General features: G+C 37.5%; 1 protein-coding gene across 1 annotated transcript; it reads right to left on the bottom strand.

The window, feature by feature from the left end:
* Nucleotides 1-596: 596 nt before the first annotated feature.
* Nucleotides 597-20,705, bottom strand: LOC120632699 (zinc transporter ZIP3). Its single transcript, XM_039902672.1, has 4 exons — nucleotides 19,725-20,705; nucleotides 8,864-9,076; nucleotides 2,034-2,190; nucleotides 597-750 (listed from the first exon to the last, which is right to left on the bottom strand). Exons 1-4 carry the CDS (start codon nucleotides 20,268-20,270, stop codon nucleotides 734-736), a joined length of 933 nt encoding a protein of 310 aa, XP_039758606.1. The 5' UTR covers nucleotides 20,271-20,705; the 3' UTR covers nucleotides 597-733.
* Between the last annotated feature and the right edge of the window lie 1,256 nt (nucleotides 20,706-21,961).

Below are 21,961 nucleotides of genomic sequence, written 5' to 3'. Positions count from 1 at the left end.
GTAGAGAACTAAAATTGTTTTCTGTGACAGCGTCATCTAGTGTTGGATAGAGAGTTGCTTTCACTTCAAAAATGAAGTATAGATGTCGTTAGAAAACCTTTTTTAATCATATTTGGTTACTAGCAACACACATTTTTATCAGTGACTGCGCCATCTTGTTTCGAATAGAAGCAAACTAAAACTTTCCAAAATCAAACTTAGATGGCGCTGACAAACATTGTTAATTTTTAAGCAACCCACACGTTTTAACAGTGCCATGTATAATTTTATGTTAATACAAATGATAAAATTGTAAATTAGCAGAATAAGAAAGAATTGTTACGTATAAAAACCGTTAATGTAGTAATTAATATTTCTGTATTTATTCTCAAATTTTACTCAAATCTAACAGCAGCTAACTTTAAAGCTACATAATTTAACAATATTTAACTAATTCAATATTACAAACGTGAGTAAATTTGAGAAATTCGTTAACTTCAGATTATCATCACAAACGATGTAATTTCCATCCCAATCACACAATTTTAATAAAATAAAAACAACTGAAATTTATAATTGTTTTAATGTCAAACAAAATCTTATAAAAAATATCCTATTAAACAGAATAGGTAGTCCTAATAATAAATGTTTGGGTTCACAAATTTATTCTTAGGGAATTTCCTAACGTCGTAAAAATATCTTACAAATATTAAAGTATAACAATTATTATAACAATATAATACCTGCGTTGCTTTCACGCAGCATCGTGATCTGTAACAGAAAACATATTGCTTGTCAAAGTCAATTCAAAAATATTTTGACATCCCATTGCTGAAACAAGCTTCATATAGAAAATAATTGTAGTCCAAACTAAAACGCGTAATCGCGTACAAAAGCGTAACGTTCGCCTGTTAATTATAATTGTGCCTAGGGTTAGCACCTCACCATCCCCGTGCCACGAAGAGCACGTTGGTCCCGGTTTTTTTTTTTTTAATAATTAAATATTCTACAACAAACAATACACACATCCCCCACAATAAGCGTAGCTTGTGTTATAGGTACTAAGATAGCTGACGAATTATTTTCATGAATATAATACACATAAATAATTAAAATTTACCTACAGATAAACACCCAGATACTGAAAATATTTATGTTCATCACACAAAAAAAATTCTGTTGTGGGAATCGGACCCACTGCCTTGAACTCAGAAAGCTGGGTAGCTGCCAATCGGCTGTGTATTATCAGTAACATGTAATAATAATCGTTAAATCCCACTTTCATATAAAAGAAGAAGCTTGTGCTTGCACGGTTACCAATAGCTAGATAAAATATTATCCACTGTTTACAATCCGCTGATAAAAGGACAATCGGGTGACACCCCTTATAGATTGACCCGCAACCAACCTAGACTCTATCAATAATAATCATAATATATATTTTACGACAACACACACATCGCCATCCAGTCCCAAAGTAAGCGTAGCTTGCGTTATGGGTACTTAACTGATGATATTTTTATGAATATAATACACATAAATACTTATAATATATAGATAAACACCCAGACACTGAAAAACATTCGTGTTCATCACACAAACATTGTCCAGCTGTGGGAATCGAACCCACGGCCTTAGACTCAGAAAGCAGCTGTCTTCAATCACCTCTAACGCCAGGTTAGATAGCAATCAAGGGCTCACTTGTAGAAAAATGTCCTACAGAGCGCCGTCCAGTGTCTTCCAACTTGAGGCACATGAGGCTAATACCTGTTAAGCCTCATAACCCTGAAAAAAGTAACTCTGCTTAAAGGATTGTTCTCTGTTTATCATCAGGTGGATCTTCTGCTGGGTCCGTCAATTGTTAATACAAACAAAACCCCCGATTTGGTTTCTATGCGACATCATACCGGAACGTTTAATCGTTTGGCTTCACGTCTTATCGGTAGGTTAATATACCCTCTAACAACAGGAGATAGAACCGGGACCTCCGCTCAAAATGCCACAGCTTTCACCACTGCGTCAACGAGGTTGCAAAATCAGACCAAAACACTCACCTAGATACATAGTCAATAAATACATAACAGCGAAGCCCAGTGCCACAGCCACGAACTGCGCCATTCCCGCTCCCCGCTTCCGCTCGTGCCAGCGCGCTCGCTCGCGCGGTAATACTTCGCTTACGGTGACGTAGAGAAGCGTACCCGCTGCGAGCGCCTATAACAAGAACAAAAATTAAAAAAAACCGACTTCCAAAATAAATTACCGACTAAAAAATACTTATAGTCCATTAAAGATTTTAAACTAAGATTTTCGTGTTTAATCAAAATTCTTAAGTATAGTTCAACGGGTACATACATACCACTATCATAATTTAGATTTGTCGATATTTCGACCCAGTTGCATGGATCGTGGTCAAGAGATGTCAAGTTGGATGTCACGGGCAGAATCTGACTACCCGCTTTCGTGTTCTTTTTGTCGGTATTTCACGAACATTTCGACACACTACACTGACAACGTCACGGAAAGCACAAAAATTTTAATCGTTAGGACGGTTTTAAATTAGCAAGTGTGTGGAACTCAGTGGTAGAATTATGTAAACCAAGAAAGCATCGTACAGCTTCTCAATTTAAAAGTGACGTTGTCAGTGTACTGTGTCGAAATGTTCGTGAAATACCGACAAAATGAAACACGAAAGCGGGTAGTCAGATTCTGCCCGTGACATCCAACTTGACATCTCTAGCCTACGCAGTCCCGTCGTGACCACGATCCATGCAACTGGGTCGAAATATCGACAAATCCAAAATATTATATACTTATAGTCCTACTGCAGCGGCCAGTAAAAGAGGCATTCATGGACTTATTAGACCTTAATGCTATGTTCTCAAGAAGTTAACCTTTACAATGACCCTCCGCTTACAACAATGGCTTGGTTATTAATAAACCAGTTGTACCTTAAGCCGGCCAGGCATGCTGGCTTACAGCTCTTAACCTAGACAAGAAGCCTTTATTTCTAGAACAATTACGTACGGATTATATCCGTCGCACGTCTAGTTGTCCCTATCGGTTTATGTTAACCTAGTAGATTGATCAACTGTAACATTTACCGTACTGTTATGTTCTCATTCAGAACAGCCAAAACGTCCTGTATGTGGGTAAAGATCATTCTTATAGTATAGGGCTGCAATGGATTCTTTACCTGCATAATCCGCATAGCGATGGAGTCCTTCAAGAAGTTAACCTTTACAATGACCTCCTGCTTATTACAGCGGCTTAGTTATTAAAACTATACACAGGCATCGCTAAACGCCCTAGGAGTTCAGTACAATGATGGTTTCAGAATGCTGTTGGGCTTACCCCGTTATTGTAGTGCATCAGAAATGTTCGCGATGGCTCATACTGATGACTTTTTTGCCATCAGAAGAAATCGAATAGCATCCTTGATGAACAGAACGTGGGTAAGCAGTAACGGCATTCTGAAAGCACTAATAAATCGATACGACTTTCCAATTTACAAGTTGTATATTAAACTCCACGTGGGCTGCCTGGACGCAGAAATTGTGTAGGTGAAGTTAGCAGAGCATTTGCCAGCAGATCAAAAATAAAACGGAGTTCTCTTCGCATGCAGCTGAGTTCTAGAGTTCCTGATGATTTTTACGAATAGTTCTGGCGTTTTTACCCCCAAAAAAGGGTGTCAAAAAATGATCTGCTAACTTCCGATAGCAGATCATTTTCGAGCAAATCAAAATTTGATGCTTGTTCTGGACGCATGCAGCTTAGATCTATAGTTCCTGATACTTTTTAATAATAGTTCTGTCGTAAATACTGAAAAAAAATACTTAAAGAAAATAACCTTAAACATCCTATCGTACACAAATACCTTTGAATAAAATATTTTTTAGACTCGTACTCTCTCGAAACTCTTTTCTTTCTCACACATCAGTATATAAACTATAAAAAAAAATATTAAAGTTCTTATAAATCAAGTTTCAGAGTCACCACAACAAACATGAAAATTTATTTTCTTAAATAATTACATAAAATAATACAAAACATTTGTTTTTGAAAACCCTAACTATTAAAGGGGTAAGAACTCTTTTGTTTCTGTTGAAGCATCATAACGCCTGAAACATAACATAAAACCAAGCCTCAAACACTGTTATTCGAGACTGCATATCAGACGTCAATATTTTCAATCCAAAAGAATTATATGAGGAATTATTTTTTTGAAAACCCATTAAACCTCACAGCTAAGAACTCTTAAATTTCTGATAGAACGCTACTTACACTATAACACGATTAAAATTCAAGCCTAGAACACACGTACTTTAGACTGCATATCACACGTCAATATTTTAATGTCTAAAAAATTCAATAACAGAAAGTATAATTTTTTTTGGCAACCCTACAGACCACACAGCCTAGAACTGTTTAATTACTGATAAAACACTTCTTACACTATAATACAATTAAAATTCAAGCCTTGAACACACGTACTTTAGACTGCATATCACACGTCAATATTTTAATATCGAATAAATTACATAACAGAAAGTTTAATTATTTTTGGCAACCCTATATTTCACACAGCCTAGAACTCTTAAATTTTTGATAAACCACTACTAACACTAAAACATAATTAAAATTCAAGCCTAGAACACTCGTACTTTAGACTGCATATCACACGTCAATATTTTAATATCGAAAAATTAGATTACTTGATTTGTATTTTTTTTAAGAAACCCATCCTACAGCCTAGAACTCTTTAAATTCCAATAGATCACTACTAACACTAAAACATAATTAAAATTGAAGCCTAGAACACTCGTACTTTAGACTGCATATCACACGTCAATATTTTAATGTCTAAAAAATTAAATAACAGAAAGTATAATTTTTTTTGGCAACCCTATAGACTCCACAGCCTAGAACTCTTAAAATTCCGATAGATCACTACTAACACTAAAACATAATTAAAATTGAAGCCTAGAACTCTCGTACTTTAGACTGCATATCACACGTCAATATTTTAATGTCTAAAAAATTCAATAACAGAAAGTATAATTTTTTTTGGCAACCCTACAGACCACACAGCCTAGAACTGTTTAATTACTGATAAAACACTTCTTACACTATAATACAATTAAAATTCAAGCCTAGAACACACGTACTTTAGACTGCATATCACACGTCAATATTTTAATATCGAATAAATTACATAACAGAAAGTTTAATTATTTTTGGCAACCCTATATTTCACACAGCCTATAACTCTTTAAATTCCAATAGATCACTACTAACACTTAAACATAATTAAAATTAAAGCCTAGAACACTCGTACTTTAGACTGCATATCACACGTCAATATTTTAATGTCTAAAAAATTAAATAACAGAAAGTATAATTTTTTTTGGCAACCCTATAGACCACACAGCCTAGAACTCTTCTGTTTCCGATAGAACACTACTAACACTATAACATAATTAAAATTCAAGCCTAGAACACTCGTACTTTAGACTGCATATCACACGTCAATATTTTAATATCGAAAAATTAGATTACTTGATTTGTATTTTTTTTAAGAAACCCATCCTACAGCCTAGAACTCTTTAAATTCCGATAGATCACTACTAACACTAAAGCATAATTAAAATTGAAGCCTAGAACACACGTACTTTAGACTGCATATCACACGTCAATATTTTAATGTCTAAAAATTAAATAACAGATATTAAAATACTAACGTGTGATATGCAGTCTAAAGTACAAGTGTTCTAGGCTTGAATTTTAATTATATTATAGTATTAGTAGTGTTCTATCGGAAACAAAAGAGTTCTAGGCTGTGGTATGTCAAGGACTGCTAAAAAAAATTAAACTCAAGTAATAAAATTTTTTTGAAATTTAAATATTGACGTGTGATATGCAGTCTAAAGTACGTGTGTTCTAGGCTTGAATTTTAATTGTGTTATAGTGAAAGAAGTGTTCTATCAGTAATTAAAGAGTTCTTGGCTGTGTGGTCTATAGGGTTGCCAAAAAAAATTATACTTTCTGTTATTTAATTTTTTAGACATTAAAATATTGACGTGTGATATGCAGTCTAAAGTACGAGTGTTCTAGGCTTCAATTTTAATTATGTTTTAGTGTTAGTAGTGATCTATCGGAATTTAAAGAGTTCTAGGCTGTAGGATGGGTTTCTTAAAAAAAATACAAATCAAGTAATCTAATTTTTCGATATTAAAATATTGACGTGTGATATGCAGTCTAAAGTACGAGTGTTCTAGGCTTGAATTTTAATTATGTTATAGTGTTAGTAGTGTTCTATCGGAAACAGAAGAGTTCTAGGCTGTGTGGTCTATAGGGTTGCCAAAAAAAATTATACTTTCTGTTATTTAATTTTTTAGACATTAAAATATTGACGTGTGATATGCAGTCTAAAGTACGAGTGTTCTAGGCTTTAATTTTAATTATGTTTTAGTGTTAGTAGTTATCTATTGAAATTTAAAGAGTTCTAGGCTGTGTGAAATATAGGGTTGCCAAAAATAATTAAACTTTCTGTTATGTAATTTATTCGATATTAAAATATTGACGTGTGATATGCAGTCTAAAGTACGTGTGTTCTAGGCTTGAATTTTAATTGTATTATAGTGTAAAAAGTGTTTTATCAGTAATTAAACAGTTCTAGGCTGTGTGGTCTGTAGGGTTGCCAAAAAAAATTATACTTTCTGTTATTGAATTTTTTAGACATTAAAATATTGACGTGTGATATGCAGTCTAAAGTACGAGTGTTCTAGGCTTCAATTTTAATTATGTTTTAGTGTTAGTAGTGATCTATCGGAATTTTAAGAGTTCTAGGCTGTGGGATCTATAGGGTTGCCAAAAAAAATTATACTTTCTGTTATTTAATTTTTTAGACATTAAAATATTGACGTGTGATATGCAGTCTAAAGTACGTGTGTTCTAGGCTTGAATTTTAATCGTGTTATAGTGTAAGTAGCGTTCTATCAGAAATTTAAGAGTTCTTAGCTGTGAGGTTTAATTGGTTTTCAAAAAAATAATTCCTCATATAATTCTTTTGGATTGAAAATATTGACGTCTGATATGCAGTCTCGAATAACAGTGTTTGAGGCTTGGTTTTATGTTATGTTTCAGGCGTTATGATGCTTCAACAGAAACAAAAGAGTTCTTACCCCTTTAATAGGTAGGGTTTTCAAAAACAAATGTTTTGTATTATTTTATGTAATTATTTAAGAAAATAAATTTTCATGTTTGTTGTGGTGACTCTGAAACTTGATTTATAAGAACTTTAATATTTTTTTTTATAGTTTATATACTGATGTGTGAGAAAGAAAAGAGTTTCGAGAGAGTACGGGTCTAAAAAATATTTTATTCAAAGGTATTTGTGTACGATAGGATGTTTATTTTCTTTAAGTATTTTTTTTCAGTATTTACGACAGAACTATTATTAAAAAGTATCAGGAACTATAGATCTAAGCTGCATGCGTCCAGAACAAGCATCAAATTTTGATTTGCTCGAAAATGATCTGCTATCGGAAGTTAGCAGATCATTTTTTGACACCCTTTTTTGGGGGTAAAAACGCCAGAACTATTCGTAAAAATCATCAGGAACTCTAGAACTCAGCTGCATGCGAAGAGAACTCCGTTTTATTTTTGATCTGCTGGCAAATGCTCTGCTAACTTTACCTACACGCAGAAATTGTAATTTGTAATTTTTTTTTATATTGCATATTAATATTTAATGTAAGTATTTTTTTTTACTTAGTTTAGTTTTTAATTATTTTATTTATGTTATAGTGTAGTGCGTATTGATGGGTCATAGATACCAAATAAATAAATAAATTAATTAATATAGTTTCACCTTAAGCCGCCCAAGCATGCTGGCTTACGGCTCGAAACTCAGACAGAAGCCTTTCTTACTCCGCTTCAATTGTATTTGTCACGTCTAATTGTTCCTATTAGTTTATGCTACCCTAGTAGGTATAACAAAATATAACAGCCAAATGTCGTCCAGTTATCAAAGGCCTATCTATAACAGTCCACGGCTGGACTAATCTCCTCTGCTTTGGGAGTGTGTGCATATAATGGCGAAGTTTGTTATTGAGAAGATGGTAGTAGTGGTACAGAGGAGGCTGCTGCGTATTCTCTGTTATATTCCCTTAGTCGCCTTGTAAGACACCCGTGGGACGTTGTGGGGTGGTGACAACTGTATTCTGATCTGCCGCTACACGGGATTTATAATAGATACTATAGCTAAGGGTAATGGAGAGTTTATCTGCATGATCAGCGGAGTTTACAGCATATCTAATAACATGTAACTTCAGTTTTAGCATCTAGACTTTTAATCGGATGACTCGGCTGTTAAACAGCAACTGTTTATAGACCTATTTATATTCTACCCAATATTATAAAATCGTGTATTTTTTTTATTAACCAATTGATTTGATTTATGTCAAGGAGTTAGATGTAAAGACGGAGAGTAACATAGGCTACTTTTTATCCCATAGTAATAAACAGGTCCCACGGGCTTTGTAAAACCGTAATAAACAAATAAATAACTATATATACTACGACAATACACACATCGCCATCCTGCCCCAAAGTAAGCGTAGCTTGTGTTATGGGTACCTACTAAGATGACGGATGTATTCATCCGTCATCTTAGTAGGTACCTTTATGAATAATATACATAAATACATATAAACACCCAACACAGGAAAACTTTAAAGCTCATCACCCAAACATTTTCCAGTTGCGGGAATCGAACCCATGTCCTTGGACTCAGAGAGCAGGGTCGCTGCCAAGTGCGCCAATCGGCCATTTAAAAGTGCAAACGAAGCATGCGCAACAGCTATAATTACTTAGAATAGCTTACCTGCATTATTGGCACAGCGATGGAGTCCTTCAAGGAGTTAACGTTTTCAATGGCGGCGCCAATCGCTATACCCGCCACAGACCCTCCACTGAAGAGCGACACGCATATGATGTGCGCACATAGCCGTCCAGGAGAACTCGCACATAGCTCTGCGCCCAGGCAGAAGCCAACCACGTACTTGTGGCTTGCCACTGCTCCTAACAGAAGCAGGACCTGAGAAGAAAAGAATAATATTACTAGCTGACCGGGCGAATTTCATACCGCCTGGGAACTTTTTTATTAGAAAATAAAATTAACGATTTTTGTATTTTCCTCGTAATTAAGCCATATTTTTTAAGCGTTCAAACCATCCCAAGACTTCCACAATTATAGCCAAATCGGGCTGTTTTCGAATTTTAGTAAGGCTAACGATCAGCATTTATTTTTTTATAAATATAGATATTTCTGTATGCAGTTGCTGAATTAAGGTACTTTGTTTTTGGCGATCCACGCTTGACAGCTAATCTGTCCATAAATAAACTAGTATTGGTTATAAAAATATAGTTATTACAACGAGAATGATCATTACATATAGTATTTTTTGTCCCCCATTAGACCTTGTGCGTAGTTGGGTGGCTAAAAAGATCGCACCTTAGAATTTGTACAAAATGCGACTTTTCAGCAAACTATAACTAGCTACAACTACAAAAAGCTTTTCAAGTACTAGCAAATATTATCCGGTGCTGTCAATAGGGTACCTAAACACACATCACATACACACACACATCATCGTCACTTCAATTAGTTCCAAAATTTATGTTCTTGGGCCGCTTGTTTCCAGCGGCTTCCAGTGTCTGTTTGATGCCCTATACAATTATTACTAAAAACAATTATTCAAATATTGTGGCCATATACAGTAACCTTAATTTTTCTGTAATTGTTACCAAAGTCCGATGTGTGATACTGGCCTAAACATATCCATCACGACCCTGACGATCAGATTACTACTGGCAATGCTCCCTATTAGGACACGCAATCAACCTCTGCACAGCGTCTTTGCTGGCGAAGACGAGGTCCCCGACTTTTGACGTCATCAAGACGTGGGCTCACACCACGGCCTCGGAAGCCGGAGACTAATCACCGTCCAAAACCCATTCACTCCAATCGTCACCTGAGCGGAGGTTCGGCCTCACATGAGGCCTCACTGGAGGTGACTGGACAAGTATTAGTGTGTTATTATTCGTAAGTATGTATATAATAATACACCCCACCGTCCCACGTTTCCCTTGGTTTTCCTAATCCTAAGGTGGCCTGGAAGAGATCGCTACTAAGCGATAAGGCCGCCTTTTGTATCCTACTTTTTAAGTTTCGCCTTGTTGTGTCTTTTTGTGGCGCCCCCAAACCGAAGATCCCTTCTTCTTCGCTTCTTCGACGACGCTTCTTCGAGCCCGAGGGCATAAACTCGCCTGGCAGAGCCTCATTTTGGGGCACGCCAACAAGCCTTAATTTCAATCATTAGGGTAAATCAGCTACACGCAAAAAAATAATGGACATCATTTGCTTCCAGCGATACACAGGCATCGCTAAAAGCCCTAAAAGTTCAATATAATGAGTTTCAATTTGCTGCTGGGCTTACCGCGCTATTGCAGCGCATATCATGTTCGCGAAGGCTGATACTGATGACTTTTTTGACATAAGAAGGAAATTAATATCATCCTTGATTAAAAGAACGTGGGTGAGCGTAACGGCATTCTGAACGCATTAATAGATAGATACGACGTGAATATGACTCGCGAATTTACAATCTCAATATCAAACTACATGTAGGGCTGGCTGAAAGCATAAATTCTAATTTGTAACTTTTTTGTATATTTAAATACATATTATCTTATATACATTTTTTAACGTAGTTATTGATTATTACTTCTAATAGTATTGAAATTCTTATTGGGTCATAGTTACCAAATAAAGAAATATCAATTTTATTTTGTCGTATATATAAAAAATCGCATAAATTTTTGTGCTGTGCCCAAGACGACAATGGAAGACGTCGATCTAAGGGTGCCTTGCCTACTGTGAGAGCTCGAATGTCGGCTCAAGTTGATGTAGGGGTAATGTGGCTATTTCAGGTCTAGGGTTTCGTCTTAACGCCTCGTGACCGTGAATACGACCCACGTCAACCTACTAAGCCGAATCGCACTCAACAATGGCTACTTTATACGACTACTATCTGCTGTAATTGAAAAAATTAGGTCACACGATTGCTGATAAAACTAAAGCCTTTTTATCTTTATATAATTTACAAATATATAATACTTATTATCATTATAACGATCGTCGATAACCAAAAGACAATGGTCATATAAAAACTACTGCATACTAAAACTTTATATATTATACGTGCAATTTCGGGTTGGGATAATTTAGGGTACAAAATTAAGTTAGACTAAGTACGGTGAGATTTTTTGTATTGTTTTATTCTCTAGTATCTTTATAAGGCGAGTTCTAAAGGGAGTAGAATGATCGAAAGTATATTCTTTAATGCAAACAGTTGCAAATAAATACAAGAACTAATTGTGGGACTTCGGCCGTGGAGTTACTACCCTACCGACAAATACGTGTGTTCAAGCGATTTAGTGTTCCGGTGCGATGTCGCGTAGAAACCGATTAGGGGTATGACTACCATACTCCCTAACAGCTACCATCTTAGACTGCATCATCACTTACCGCCAGGTGTGATTGCAGTGGAATAAAGTAAAAAATGTTAAGCGTTTAGGTACTGTTCAGTTTTTAAACCATAGTTATCCAATTTTTGCAACTGGTAGTATTGAGTTCACTCCTGCTTACTATGGTTCCGTTCCGGCGATCGCTGATTGGCCGAATGCCCGGTGGCACAAGGCACCACCAGCGCTCCTAGCGGTCGGATAACGTATAGACTATCGCCATTATTGTTCGAAACAACGTTCGTTCGTAACGACATCAAAAATCAAAACCTATTACAAAAGAATTGCTCTAGGCGTAGTTCAAGTCCTTGTCTTCATTAGTTTTGCGTTGTGCCGTGCTCAATCAGCTGGAAGAAGACTGCTGCGTAACCTGGACGTTCCAGTAACTGTGAGTAGTTCTTTTTATTGCTTGTTGCCGAATTTGTGTAACTATTGGTAAAACTGAACATATTTAGGTCCTTCGAGATAAGAATCCCCCATTTCTGGTCCTTCGAGCCGGATATTTAATAGTATATTTTGCCAAATACCTATGGATAACCTTAAAATCCACGACAATATCGTATTTGTTCTATAATTATTTACTTCAGTATTTATGCATATTTTACTCGTACGTAGACAATTCACTTATATTTACGTATAATTGATTATATATATTATTTTACAATAATTAATTGTAAATTAGGTATTGCATCATTCTTTTGAGTGCGTATCGTCGGTTGCCGGTAACATTTTCTAACTGATAAAACATGGCGGAACCTACGCGTACTGAAAAGTTAGAATTAAAGTTAAAGACATTGCAGTTTAAACGAGATTATCTCTTTACGAAAGCACAAAAGTTATTTGATTTGTCGAGATCTATTAAAGATGATACTAATAAGATGCAAGGTTTTCTTGCACAATTTGCCGAGTTAGACGGTGTCAGAACTAAGTTCGAAAATACTGTTATGGAGATTTTAGAAATTGACATGCAACTTAAACCGGGTATGAAATTATCTACGTCCCAATTAGATGCCTTTGAGACGTTATACGATAATTGCAATCTTGTTGCTCGAAAATATCAAGCTAAACAGTTGCGCGGTAGTTCGGAAAAAAATAATAGCGAGTTAGCTAAGCCGTCGCTTCCTAAGTTGACCTTATTTGAATTCAATGGTGATATTGAGTCATGGACAACCTTTTATGACACCTTTTATTCGCTCGTGCATAGCCGAGACTTTGCAGACATCGATAAATTTCATTATTTGCTTTCGTGTGTCAAGGGCAATGCTCTTAATATTATTAAAAAGTTACCTATCACTGCAGCTAATTATCCGCTAGTGTGGCAAAGCTTAGTTGATAAATATCAGGATAATCGTGCGCTAGCGGGTCGATATTTTGAAAAAATGTTAAACTTTACTCCGTTAAATAAAGACACAAGCGCAAACCTTACTTTATTTATAGAAACATTCGATCCTTCACTTAAAGCGATTCAAGCGCTTGAAATTGATAATCTAAGCGACTATTTAATTTGCCACCTCGCTTTGAGAGGCCTTGATACGCATACTAGGAAGCTATTTGAAGAAAGCCGTGATCAGAAGGACATTCCTAAGTTTAGCGAGTTAGTGGACTTTGTTAATAAACAAATTAAGGTGTTAGACCACACTTTTCCCCAGTCGTCTTCAAATGTAGCGAAAACGAAACAGGGTAGCAATAATATTAATTTGAAAGGTACTCAAAATTTGTCTTCGCGCCAAAATTCAAAATCGGTTCTTGCTACCTCGCGAGTTAATAGGCCGAATGACGAAAATAAACTAAAATTAATATGCCCTCATTGCAATCAAAATCATATGATTTATAGGTGCGAACCTTTTAGAAAATTGTCAGTGGACGATCGAATTGACCGTGTCAATTCATTAAGACTTTGCGGGAACTGTCTTAAGTCCCATGATAAATCAGTCTGCACTAGTACTTGGACCTGTGGGGTCTGTGCAGCACCTCATCACTTTCTTTTACACAAAGATATGGGCCGCGCGAGTCAGGTCAACACTTCGGCCGTACCGATAAAACCACCCGCGCAACCCACCACGTCGCAAGCGCAGCAAGCGCTCGTGTCGGCTCGCTCCGTGAGTGACTCGACTGCGACGCAGAACGTACTGTGTTCGAATGCGGAGAACCAATACGGGGTAGTTTTAGGGACTACGCGGACTCACATTCTCGATATTAGCGGACATTATCAGGACTTCAGAGCCGTAATTGATTCCGGAGCACAAACTTCGTTTATCAGCTCAGAATGTGCCCAACGTTTGGGACTACCTCGTAAGAAATGTCCATTTTCTATTTCCGGCCTTGGCGGAGAATATATTAAAAATCAAGGCATGGTAACTTGTACCATAAAACCGCGGCGTCAGGACCGTCCAACCTTAATAGTGGACATGGTCGTAGTAGCTAAGGTTGCTTCGGAAATGCCTAACGTCAACTTCCCGTGTGACGTTATTAAACAATATACCCGCTTTAACCTAGCGGATCCAAAATTTTACAAAAGGGCTCGAGTAGATATTTTGTTAGGTAACGATGTCGTCTCGGAAATTATTAAAAGCCAGCCCTTATTTGTTAATGATAAAATTCCTAGTGTAATCGAGACTGTATTTGGTTCCGTGATTAGCGGTAAACTTATTATAGATTCCAAAGATCAACTTAACGGTGCGGCACAAAATTTTTTTCAATTACGGAGGATGAGTCACTGGACAAAACGTTACGTGCCTTCTGGTCTATCGAAGAAGTTCCGTGCACACCTTCGATAAACCCCCTCGATCAGTTAGCCGAAGACATCTTTGTTAAAGAGCACTCGCGGGAACCGAGCGGCCGTTACATAGTGCCGCTTCCCCGCGTGCCGAATCATCCGCCACTCGGTAACTCGCGCACCGCGGCTGAGCGGAGATTGTTGCTCACGGAGCGCAGGCTTGCGCGCACACCGTCACTGTCGCAGGCGTACGCCGCGTTCATGCGGGAATACGAGGCGCTCGACCACATGGAGCTATATGTAGGCGCGGCGCCTAGTAAATATATAATCCCTCATCATAATATATTGAGACCGGGTTCTTCTTCGACCCCTCTAAGAGTAGTTTTTGATGGGTCCTGTCGGAGCACCGATAATAATATATCGCTCAACGACATATTGTTGACCGGGCCAAATCTGTATCGCGACATTTCGGCGATCATTTTAAATTTTCGTCTTTTTAATTACTGCCTTGTGTGCGATGTATGTAAAATGTACCGAGCGATAAGACTAAAGGAATCCGATCGTGGCTATCAGCACATATTATATCGCTCATCTCCCACTGAAGCGATTAAATTATACGAATTAAAAACCGTTACCTACGGACTGAGTTGTTCACCGTTTTTAGCTATCCGTACCTTAATTCAATTAGCGCAAGATGAAGAGGAGCGTTTCCCGTTAGCAGCTCAGGTAATTCGAGAAGGAGTTTACATGGATGACATTCTATATTCTTGTAATACGTACGTAGAGGCCTGCACGATGCAGGACCAACTGATCGGTATATTTGAAAGCGGACAGTTTTTATTAAAAAAGTGGACGAGTAACAACGTGGAATTACTTGAGCGCGTTCCCACTGATCACAGGGAATGCCCCGTGACCTTTATAAAAGATGGAAACGAATGCACTGTTAAGGTGCTAGGCTTGACTTGGGTACCTCTGTCTGATAACTTTGTTTTTTCTATTTCCAAAACAGATCCTGTATTAACTAAACGGTCAGTCTTGAAACTCTTGGCATCAATTTATGACCCGGTCGGTTTTATCGCTCCATGCACTTTCATTGCAAAGTCAATTATGCAGGAGCTATGGAAGCTAGGCCTCGGGTGGGACGACCCACTACCACGCGAAATCGGTGATCGCTGGGCATCGTATATTGCGGAGTTACCACGTTTAGCTGAGATACCTATTGCGCGGCACATGCTGTTGCCCGGACAGACGGAATGTGAGTTAGTCGGGTTTTGCGATGCGTCATCGCGCGGGTACGCAGCCTGCTTATACGTTATCTCTAGAAATGAACTAGGTAACGTTAAAGTCTGCTTAGTAGCGGCGAAATCGAAGGTTGCCCCGGTTAAACCATTGACGATTCCTCGCTTAGAGCTCATGGGAGCTGTTTTACTAAGTAAATTATTAAGATTTATTTGTGATAATATAAAACGAGTTAAAATTACCCGAATCACAGCGTTAACTGACGCGACAATCGTATTGTCGTGGCTTCATACAGAAGCCTATAAATTAAAAACATTTGTTTGTAACCGTGTTACACAAATTACCGAGGTCGTACCTTCTTATATGTGGCGGCATGTTAACAGCGAGAATAATTTAGCGGACGTTTGTTCACGTGGAGTTTCACCGTCGCAGCTTGTGGCTGAAAGCTCGCGGTGGCTACAGGGCCCTGATTGGTTATACCAGCCCCCCACGGAATGGCCTGTGTCTGTTTTTATTCAGGACCACGAATCGCAACCCCCTGAATTAAAACTGTCACAGAATTTATTTGCCAAACAAGTTATACTTGACCAACCGGAGACCAAAGCAGAATTTTGTGAACGTTTGTTAAATAGATTTTCATCATATACGAAATTACAGAGATCCATCGCTTGGATTCTCAGATTTCGCAATAGGATACACGCACCTATCCAGTCACGATGCTTGAACACTGAGGAATTAAATGCAGCTCAAGAAGCACTGATCCGTTTGGTACAAGAGTCTTACTTTACGGATGAAATAGATAGTTTATCTAAAAATATTACTTTTATTCCGTCTCTTAAAAAACTATCTCCTTTTCTTGATGCAGGGGGCTTTCTCAGGGTAGGGGGTCGTATCACCTATTCGGAATTGCCTTACAATTCTAAACATCCACGTCTTTTACCGAAAGATAGTTTGTTTACTAGATTATTAATTGAATATTATCATAAAAAATATTTACATGTAGGGCCGCGCACGCTTCAAAGTATATTATCAGAACAATATTGGATATTATCCGCTCGTAGCATTATTAGATCTGTCTTATCTAAATGCAAGGTTTGTTTTAAAAATAAACCGCCTCTTTTGCAACCAGAGATGGCGCCACTGCCACCGACTCGGCTGCTCCCTCATAAAGTATTTGAGCATGTAGGGGTAGACCTTGGCGGCCCATTTTTTGTTAAAGAGGGCTTGCGCAGAAATGCAAGGGTTTCCAAGTCTTACCTAGCCTTATTCATTTGCTTTTCTACCAAAGCCGTTCATTTAGAACTACTATCTTCGTTGACGGCCGATTGTTTCCTAGGATGCCTTGACAGGATGGTATCTAGAAAAGGACTATGTCAGACCCTGTACTCTGATCAGGGAACTAATTTTATTGCAGCCAGTAAGCATTTAACAGAAGTACAGAGATTTCTACGCGATAGCGAGGCTATTCTGGATGGTTGTGCTCAACGGCAAATTTCGTGGAAATTCAATGTACCTAGCGCACCCCATATGGGAGGTCTTTGGGAAGCGGGAATCAAAGCTGCTAAATACCATTTAGTACGCTGTGTAGGAGACAGGTCTTTGACATTCGAAGAGCTGTCAACGGTTTTCTGCAAAGTCGAAGCTATCTTAAACTCTCGACCATTGTGTCCATTACCAGCTAGCGATAATCCGGACGAATTTAACGTATTAACTGCGGGACATTTTCTTATTGGAAAAGGTCTAACGGCCGTGCCGGAATATAACCTGGAAGAAGTTCCGGTCAGTAGACTGTCTCGTTGGCAGTATATTCAGAAAAGTTCCCAATTATTCTGGAAACGCTGGAGTCGCGAATACTTAAACACTTTGCAACAAAGAGCAAAATGGTTCACATCTAAGGGTAACCTTAATGTGGGCGATTTAGTCCTTATTAAAACGGATAATGCCCCGCCATGTCATTGGCCCTTGGGTAGAATAGAAGTATTACACCCAGGCGCCGATGGTATTGTTCGTTGCGTTACGTTACGCACTCAAAAGAGCAGGTTACAAAGACCTGTGAACAAATTAAGCCCTTTACCTTATGTTGATTAAGAAAATTATCTTTTATTATCCTTTAACTTAGTATCTTATTATCTTATGTATATTTTGTAAGGCTTATATAATAACAATAATTTTAAATACTTCTTTCTAATTTTTCTACTCTTATCCTTCACCGCTTGGAGGAAACCATTATATGGTTTCGGTAGGGGGTGTGTTCAGTTTTTAAACCATAGTTATCCAATTTTTGCAACTGGTAGTATTGAGTTCACTCCTGCTTACTATGGTTCCGTTCCGGCGATCGCTGATTGGCCGAATGCCCGGTGGCACAAGGCACCACCAGCGCTCCTAGCGGTCGGATAACGTATAGACTATCGCCATTATTGTTCGAAACAACGTTCGTTCGTAACGACATCAAAAATCAAAACCTATTACAAAAGAATTGCTCTAGGCGTAGTTCAAGTCCTTGTCTTCATTAGTTTTGCGTTGTGCCGTGCTCAATCAGCTGGAAGAAGACTGCTGCGTAACCTGGACGTTCCAGTAACTGTGAGTAGTTCTTTTTATTGCTTGTTGCCGAATTTGTGTAACTATTGGTAAAACTGAACATATTTAGGTCCTTCGAGATAAGAATCCCCCAGGTACGATCCCTCATAAAAAACCTATTAGAGGTGTATAGGTTAATATGAAGCCCCAAAAAGAAACCTGTTCGGGGTAAGTCAGTAACCTGTTTGGGGTAATAATAAAATAATAAGAAAAATAATAATAATTTTTCTTTATTTTAGAAAAACCCAAAAAGCTCAGAAAGTACATAATTAAACATTAAACATCAATAATTAAAAATGCAGGTGTTATAGTTACTAGCTGACCCGTGCAACTTCGTTGCACCAAATCGGTTATTACCGGAAAACACAAATAAAATGACATTTTCTAAAAATGAATCCTAACTAGATCGATTTATCGCCCCCGAAACCCTGTATACTAAATTTCATGAAAATCGTAGGAGCCGATTCCGAGATTCCAATTATATATATACAAGAATTGCTGTTAGTTTTACAACATAAATACGTTTAACGTAAGGGTGACATTAGCAATTACAGAAAAATACTAAAGATTGTGTAAGCTATTAAAATGTTGATGGAAAAAATACAATCTGCTGAATTTCTTGCCGGCTCTTCTCAGTGGAATCGGCCATCCGAACCGGTGGAGACACTACAAACAAACTAACTTGACGTTTCAAAAGTGCTTATAAACTAGGCCTATTTTAAATAAATGAATTTTGAATTTGAATCATTTTAGTAGTAGCAGAGCTGTATTATTAGACAGAGCTCGTCCTGGGAAGTACTACGGTAATTCTGATTTTTCCTGCCATTCTTCTGTCTGAAGAGTGTGGTTGCCGGTGTAATTACAGAAATGAAAGTCTCACTTAACATTCACGCCCCAGGATTATATACATATTTTTTTATGTACACACATCGTCACCTAGCCCCAAAGTAAACGTAGCTTGTGTTATGGGTACTAAGATGACTGATGTGTAGTTTTTGAAAAAAAAAATTATAACTTACACAATTTGAGGTTATGTTTATCTTTTACTACTATAGACTAGGGAACGCCTCGCTCCGCTCACCTCTGAGTGGTTCTATAAAGTTCTAACCTAACCATTTTTTCAAATGCATTTTGAGCCACAAACGCACAATAATAATTCATTAATTATTAATATCGCGTGTATACGGGATAATTCGACCGACCGATTTTGATACGACAATGACTTTAACTTTTATTTAAAGTTGCGTTTTACTACGCATTTTCTCAGAAAAAGAAAAGTCACTACCTTTCTATCGATACGACACCTCAAAACAAAAATATTCGGGACGCACAATATTTATACGCGGCCTTTCATTCACAAAAAAATGAATTTTCATTTTCGATTTTCACAAAACCTGCGCATTTCCTCAGAAAAAAAAAAGCAGTTTGTTAGAAAAAGTGACTGTCAACTCATTTTAATGAAATTCGTGGCGCACGATACAAAAACCAACCCGGACGTGTTCCTTGGATGCTTTACGAAGTGTTGCGCTGTTTATAGTCGATGGTTTCATACTTTCCATCAGGTGGGCCATATATTATTACTAAAAAAAAATCTGGCCATAGCTTGACGCTTACCTTAAAAACTTACCTGAGAAGCAGACTCTTGCAATCCTATCGCCAGGCCCTCCAAAAGACTATGCACGAATAATGCGCACAGCAACCCTATAACTCCGGACGAGCTTTTGTTACACGGCTCGGTATGACTGACATGACACATCCTCGGGTTCCCCGTGTCCCCACAGCATCTCTCCCTCATCTCGCTATCATTGTCCCTTCGCTCTAGCAAAGTCTGTTCCACGGTACCATAAGACCTTTGAACCCTTTCGTGACGTTGAAAGGGATGCTGACTAACCCCGTAGAAGAAATGAACTATTTCATCCACAACGTACACGAGAAAGAATCCAATACATAGTAAAACTTCAGTGTATTCCGGTAGCTTTTCTCTGGCTTCCGGCAGCATGTGTGTTAGTGAGGTGGATAGTAAAACGCCGCCACCGAAGCAAAGAAGGCAAGAAATGAGTAAGGGATGCCTTTCTCTAGAGCTTTGGGATATGCAAGCGGGTGCCATGCCCGTGATAAAACTTCCGAGCCCTAAAGCTACTATCGATATCACTTTCGCCGTTGAGACCTCCATTTTTAACAGTCCAGTGTTACTTTTCAATAAGAATCTTTACTTTTATCCGTCACTTTTCTATGCACTTTTTCAATAGCTTTTAAATAAACATTTTTTCTTATCATTAAAATCTCAATAAAAAAGGCTTTGTTGTTTTGTATCTCGGTTCATAAAATCACCGTTTGTTTCACTTTTAATGTGATTTTCCTGCATTTAGTCAAGTAGTAGTAAAATATTTACTTGTGAATCACCGTTTGGGATTAAAACGAATAGTCAGGATCTCACGGCGTAATAACTTTTCCAAACTACATCAATTACTTGCAACCATTCCGTCCGTTTGCTTTATCTGGTATTTACACACGTTATCATTCGATACACACGGGTTTGCTTATCACTAAACGATTCCCTTTCATTTTATAAAATATATTTAAATGTATACGTCCGGCACAATTTAAACACAGATCCGTTGTGCGTTATATCATGATACCCTCTAAAGAAATAATATTACTCATTTAGTATTAATGAGTTTATATCCTATTATAACAGCATAAAGTTCAAAATCGCATACGATTTAAACGGAAACATATCAACGACATATCTCAGAACTAATTTATGAGCTATGTGGAGTAGGTTAGGTTTATAATAGCTTATAATTAATTCAGTTACAAAGACCATTGTAAATAGATCTCCGACGGTGTTAAATACACTATGCAATGAAGTATAGGTAATTAGATACAAACTCTCTGATTAATTACAACTTAACCGATTACACCTTATTATTTAAACAAACAACAAGCTGTTTCCCGCGGCTTCTTACGTGGTTTTGGTTTTTCATGAATCCTGAGGGAATCGTACATTTTCCTGGGGTAAAAAGTGTATGTAAAACGCCTAAAATTAGTGGTTAATCCAAGGTATAATCTATCTCCATTCCAAAATTCAATCAAATTGGTTAAGTAGTTTTTGCGTGAAAAAGTAACAAACATCTATCCTTCCATCCATCTATCCATCCATCCATCCATTCATCCATCCGTCCATCCATCCATTCATCCATCCATCCATACAAACTTTCGCATTTATAATATCGGGTGATGTTGGAGTAGGATGTTGGATCTTACGCGTATTTGTTTGTAGTTTATTTATACTTGGTAACGGATATCTACTATTCAGTTTCTCCGGGTTAAGGCCGTAGTCCACCACGCTGGCCCAGTGCGGATTGGTGGGCTGCACATACCTTTGAGAACATCGATCGAGAACTGTCAGGCGATGTGCAGGCTACCTCACGATGTCTTTCTTCACCGTTGAAGCAAGTGATATTTTAATTACTTTAAAACGCACATAACTTAGAAAAGTTAGTACGTGCTGGGTTTCGAACTCTGTTCTTCGAAAGTGAAGTCGAAGTCCTACCCACTGGGCTATCACCGCTAAAATATACATAGCATGAGTAATAAGTTAGGTACTTAAACTACTTCAGAATATTGATAACGGTATAGCCCCGAAATATTTTGTCGAATGTTTAACATTTAAATGCCATCATTAAAATAAAAAAATGCAAGACTGCTCCCTACAGGTTAGATGCTCCCTACAGGTTAGATAACTAGTGTTAGCTATGCTGTATTCGCTAATCTAGTCTTTTATATTGGATAGAACATGGCGTTTGTTTGCGGAAATTAAATACACTAGCAACATAAGTAGGCGCAATTTATTATTTCTTC

The sequence above is a fragment of the Pararge aegeria genome, chromosome 20, assembly GCF_905163445.1.
Source record: "Pararge aegeria chromosome 20, ilParAegt1.1, whole genome shotgun sequence".
Classification (NCBI taxonomy): Eukaryota; Metazoa; Arthropoda; class Insecta; order Lepidoptera; family Nymphalidae; genus Pararge; species Pararge aegeria.
The sequence above is the reverse complement of the archived record's forward strand: the minus strand, read 5'-3'. Positions and strand labels throughout refer to the sequence as shown.

Bases quoted from the DNA above. Each gene is read 5' to 3' on its own strand.
- LOC120632699 (XM_039902672.1), bottom strand. From the start codon at position 20,270: ATGGAGGTCTCAACGGCGAAAGTGATATCGATAGTAGCTTTAGGGCTC. The intron at 9,077-19,724 runs GTAAGTTTTTAA...TTTTCTTCTCAG, and splicing joins TGCAAGAGTCTGCTTCTCAG to GTCCTGCTTCTGTTAGGAGC. The intron at 2,191-8,863 runs GTAAGCTATTCT...TTCTTGTTATAG, and splicing joins TCGCTGTGCCAATAATGCAG to GCGCTCGCAGCGGGTACGCT.